Source organism: Phoca vitulina, unplaced genomic scaffold, assembly GCF_004348235.1.
Source record: "Phoca vitulina isolate PV1807 unplaced genomic scaffold, GSC_HSeal_1.0 scaffold114, whole genome shotgun sequence".
NCBI classification, from domain to species: Eukaryota; Metazoa; Chordata; class Mammalia; order Carnivora; family Phocidae; genus Phoca; species Phoca vitulina.
The window spans coordinates 422118-428117 of NW_022589817.1; the positions used below are offsets into that span (position 1 = coordinate 422118).

The 6000-nt window shown below is 35.3% G+C and overlaps 1 protein-coding gene across 1 annotated transcript in view; it reads right to left on the minus strand.

The window, feature by feature from the left end:
• Positions 1-5613, minus strand: part of KLF8 (Kruppel like factor 8) — a 122987-nt gene extending 117374 nt beyond the window's left edge. The window contains exon 1 of the mRNA XM_032398254.1: positions 5542-5613. Coding sequence (XP_032254145.1) covers positions 5542-5613 — 72 coding nt within the window. The remainder of the gene's footprint in view (positions 1-5541) is intronic.
• Positions 5614-6000: the final 387 nt, after the last annotated feature.

A 6000-nucleotide genomic window follows, 5' to 3' on the forward strand; every position in this document is an offset into this window, starting at 1 on the left:
TATCTTCATGTATGGTGTAAGAGAATGGTGGAGTTTCATTCTTCTGTATATAGCTGTCCAGTTTTCCCAGCACCATTTATTGAAGAGACTGTCTTTTTTTCCATTGGATATTTTTTCCTGCTTTGTCAAAGATTATTTGACCATAGAGTTGAGGGTTCATATCTGGGGTCTCTACCCTGTTCCATTGATCTATGTGTTTGTTTTTGTGCCAGTCCCATGCTGTCTTGCTGATCAATGCATAGAAATCAGTTGCTTTCCTATACAGTAACAATGTAACTGTAGAAAGAGAAATTAGGGAATCGATTCCATTTACAATAGCACCAAAAACCATAAGATACTTTGGAATAAACCTAAACAAAGAGGTAAAGGATCTATACTCTAGAAACTACAGAACACTTATGAAAGAAATTGAAGAAGCCACAAAAAGATGGAAAAACATTCCATGCTGATGGATAGGAAGAATAAACATTGTTAAAATGTCTATGCTGTCCAGAGCAATCTATACTTTCAACGCCATCCTGATCAAAATTCCAATGACATTTTTCAAAGTGCTGGAACAAACAATCCTAAAATCTGTATGGAACCAGAAAAGACCCCGAATCACCAGGGAAATGTTGAAAAAGAAAAAGCTGGGGCATCACATTGCCTAATTTCAAGCTATATTACAAAGCTGTGATCACCAAAACAAGTGCACTCCTTAATCCCCATCACCTATTTAACCCATCCACCCCCCCACACACACACCTACCCTCTGGTTACCATCAGTTTGTTTTTTCTAATTAAGAGTCTGTTTCTTGGTTTACCTCTCTTTTTTTCCCCATGATCATTTTTTTGTTTCTTAAATTCCACATATGAGTGAAATCATATGCTATTTTCTTTCTCTGACTGACTTATTTCACTTAGCATACTTTTCTAGCTCCATCCACATCATTGCAAATGGTAAGCTTTCATTCTTTTTATGGCTGAGTATTATTTCATTGTATATATGTGTGCTACCTCTTCTTTATTCATCCACTGGTCAATGGACACTTGGGGGAAAAAAAAGAATACTGGGTGTAAGAATGCTGAGTAGTTGTACGCTACTTTCTTTTCTATTTTGGAACAGTTGTCTTAAGATGTAATTTACTGTCATACATTCACACATTTAAATATAAAAAAATAAAATAAAATAGCTCTGATTTAGAGCTTGAAAGTGGGAAGGCAAGACTAGAAATAAAATGAAAGAACAAAATACTCCAGTCAGCACAGGAGGAAAAGAGAGGAAAGAGTATTTTTATGGTAGTAAGATAAAGCCCAGTCTCCTAAACAGAAAGAGGAAAGCTGCTCTTGTACACAAGTCCCTTCTAGCTTTGCTCTAGGTTTAAACTAATCATTTTCATGACTGGGTGCACAAGTATGTACATCAAGACATATATGTGCACATTCATTGTTTAAGTCAAAAAGTCAGTTTAACTTTCTGAAACTCCAATCCTTCTCCAATAAGGACATCAGGTGTTCATGTATTCAGAGAAAGGAGAGGTGATTGGAGTTGAGTATTATTATTAAAGAGGGCACATACTGCATGGAGCACTGGGTGTTATATGCAAATAATGAATCATGGAACACTACATCAAAAACTAATGATATAATGCATGGTGATTAATATAAAATAATAAAAAAAAAGTAGAGCCAAAATAAACCTAGAGGGATTTCAAATTTTACATCACCACCATCTCAATAGCATCCGGAAATGTAGCTATGAGATAAAAGAATTCATCAATTTGTAAAAACTAATGAACTAGGCAATCCTAAAGGCTTGGGAGATAGCACTGAGCATAGTGTCAGCTGCGTCTAGGCAAAATAATGTTAGACATGTATATATGTATGTTGTATGTATGCATGTATATATGTGTGTGCATATATTGATTCATTAGGTATTTGATTAGTACTTAGCATGAAAATATGGAAAAATTATTACCTAGCATGAAACTATGAAAAATGTAAACTATAATATGGTGAAGAACTTTTTCTTTCTCAAAGCATCTAAGATTGTTTTGGGGTGCTGTGTTATTTACTATATATTAGAAATATATGTATAACACACTGTAGTGGGCTGGATGATGTTCCCCCCAAATATATGTCCACATCCTAATCCCCAGAACCCATGAATATTACTTTATTTGGAAATAGTCTTTGCAGATAAACTAAGGATCTTGAGGAGATTATCCTGGGTTATTTGGGTGGGCCCTAAATTCAATGACAAGTGTCCTTAAACAGGTACACAGAGCAGAGACACACACAGAGACACAGAGGAGAAAGCAATGTGAAGATGTAGGTAGATACTGGAGTGCTGAGTCCACAAGCCAAGGAACACCAGCATCCACCAGAAGGTGGAAGAGGCAAGAAAGAGATTCTCCCCTAAAACCTTGGAAAGGATCATGGTGATGACACAATTTTGGACTTCTGGACTCTAGAGCTGTGAGAGAATACATTTATCTTGTTTTAAGCCACCCAACTGGTGGTAATTTGTTGCAGCAACCCCAGGAAACCAATACCCCACATCAAACCCAGAATATAGGTATTTATTTATTTACTTTTAGCTGCACTAATCTTCTAAAAGTAAGTAATATTCATAATAAGGATGTTTCAAAAATTGTGTAAGTGGTACATAATAATTGAAGTTTCAGAGACAAAAAATATCAGTGTAAAAACAAGAGATAGTTACATAAATTAGTTGACGACTAGAGAACAAGTACTAAGCAGAGCCACATAAGTAACTGGTACAGATAATTTAGCATTCCAGTTGATTCCAAATCAACTGCACTAAGATTAGTAAGAATAGTTATCAGTGGAAGTTTTATGGAAGAGATGGAATTGAAATTTGGGCCCTAAGAAAAGTTGGGATTTGGTAAATTAGACAGGCTGATTGAAGGACGTTCCAGGCGGAAAGAATGGTGTGGGAAAAGGTGTCACTGAGAACCTTTTAGAAATATATGACCCAATTAGATAATATTATTAAAAATTGTTAATTACTTGGGTGTAATATTGTTGATGTACTTATGTATGAGAGTGTCATTTGTAGGTGATGCATGCTGAATTATTTATGGGTGAAGTTTCTCGATGCAAATTACTTTCAAAGGTAAAAAATGAAAGAAAGAGACACAGGGAGTTGGAAGGGGTAGAGAGAGAGTGTGTAAATACATGCAAATATGTGAGAATATGTGTAAAATATTAACAATATTAAATTGGAGGGGGGAGACATGTATGCTACAATATGAGCCCTAAAGTTGCTCATACACTTTGTCCAACTTCTACGAAATAATCAGAAACTAAAAACAAAAGGCAGTGACAACCAAGTATATTCATTATATTGTATATGGTGATATAGGAATTCAAAGAAGGTTGAGCAGCATGTGTGTACTGAACTAGACAGCCCCCCACTAATCTTATCTCATGACATAAACAAATCATATAATGAGACAAATCAGTAGGCTTCTGCCCACTAGAATGTTGCCAACATTGTATTTTTATAGAACACAAGTTCTGAGCCTTTGTTCCCTGGGACATGGCCAGTGTTCTGTGGCCATGTAACCACAAGCACCCTAGCTTTACTAAAAACATGATATCTTGGAGAAGTCAAGAAACAAAAAAGTTCTTAGATTATCTATTATCCAGATTTTCTATACATTGAACTAATTTCAAAGTGCCTTCAAATTCTGGAAACTTAGTATACTTAAACAATGCATTGAAAAATAATTTTGGAATTGTACTTAGGTGTACTGAGATTTCAAAATAAGGTATCTATGCATGCTTGACAACATTTCACTGAGTATTTTTTATTACGTGTCCAACAGATTTTTGTCTAACACTTATACTCAGCTTCTTTTTAGTATTAATTATGACTTAGCACCAGAAACCAGCAGATGTTCTGCAACAATAAAACAATTAAATAATAAAATAAAATAAAATAATTAGCAAGTGTTGATGTACTAATAGTCCCTAAATGGCAACAGCTACAAGTAAGGTAAATAAAATATTAAATTGGGTTTGGTATTAACACAGTACAAAGGAAAATCACCCCTATGTGCATGTACCTTAAAGTCAATTGTACACCAAAGGCAAAACATTTAATGGTTAAAAACTATTTTTGGTAAAATATGACTCTTAAATGTAAGCCAGATACTTAATCTGGTGACTTAAATAAAGAAACAAAGGGCGCCTGGGTGGCTCAGTTGGTTAAGCATCTGCTTTCAGCTCAGGTCATGATTCCAGGGTCCTGGGGTCAGGTTCAGTGGGGAGTCTGCTTTTCTCTCTTCCTCTGCCCCTCCCCCTGCTTGTGCTCTCTCTCTATCTCTCTCTCTGTCTCTCAAATAAATAAAATATTTTTAAAAAGAGAAACAGATAGTTACTGGATACACAAAACTGCATACTCAACTTTATAGACAATTTAAGGGATTTTCAAGGGTAATTTTGACTGTATTTGGGTTTTACTCATGGAATGACTTTAAAACTTAAACCTGAGCAAAATGGGACTTCCACGTCTAACACAGACTGCTTGCCTGTTAAAAAAATAAAAATCTTTGTTCTGGGGTGTTCCCAAAGTTACAATTTTCTTATCTGTAAGATGGGAATATTAATAATACCTATCTGTGATGATAAATTTTGTGTCAATTTGGGTGGATCACAGTGCTCAGATATTTGGTCAAACATTATTCTGAATGTTTCTGTGAAGATGTTTTTGGATGAAATTAATATTTAAATTACCGGACTTTGAGTTAAGCAGATTACCCTCCATAATGTGGGTTGGCCTCATTCAATCACTTGAAGACCTTAATAGACAAAGACTAAGCTCCTCCAAGCAAGAAAGAACTCCTTCACCCAACTGCTGTTGGAACTGCAACTCTTCCCTGGCTCTCCAATCTGCCAGCCTACCCCTATTAAATTTTAGATTCATCATAATTCTATAGTCATGTGAGCCAATTCCTTAAAATCTCTCTCTCCCTCTCAATAGCTAGGTAGATAGATATATTTTATTTTATATATAAATATATATGTATATATGTGATACATACATTGTTATCTATATCTATAGAATAGAGATATAGTTTGTGTGTATATACATACGTATATATACATATATGTTGATGGGGAGAGAGAGGGAGATATTGAGACATGCACATTCTGTTGATTCTGTTTCTTTGGAGAACCTAAATACAGTATCCAACAGAGTTATTACGAAGATTAAATAAGACAATGTATTTAATCTTCAAAGTGTCTGAAATGTGGAACAGTGTTAGGTAAATGACTGCTATTGCCTACCAAGTGTCTAACTTGCCCCTATAGCCTTGACCCTAGAGGTTATATTTCTTTTAGGCCAGATCTATTCCAGTATTCAGACCCGAAACCCAGGCTTTCAAGTACTTCTTAGAAACCTTCCTTCCTTCACCCCTTTTCAGTTCCCAACATTGTTAGAAAAAAAAAGAGCTTTAGCTCTATAATGATTACCAGGTACTCAGCACTATTATAGCTCAATATTAGTATCTCATTTTCCTGATAACTGACCTGTTTGAAGACATGCATTGAGCCACCTTCTGAATTAAGTTGGACTTCCAAGTTGTTTATGAGTTGATCCATATCTGGAAAAAAGACAAGGGACACACAATTTTAGAATAAGATCTAATCCACTATATGCATACAGTATGCCATTTACCCTTGGTTATACCTGTTTGCATTCTATGAACATCATTTTTCAGGACTTACTAGATATTGAGAAGTCAGTGTTTGGATAACATTCTAATTTATATATTCTATTCATCAAGATGGCCCTGGCTTGTCCCCAACAATATTAGCTGCCCCCCACAAATCCTATATACATGAGAATCTGCTTCTTCCAACCACTCCAACCAGCCCTACCTACAGAAGATCCTGTATGAATATTTACCCTAATGAGCTTCTAAACACATTAGCACCAAATCTCTCTAAGGAAGTATTTTCTGTCTATCTTTCTTAAACACACAAGCT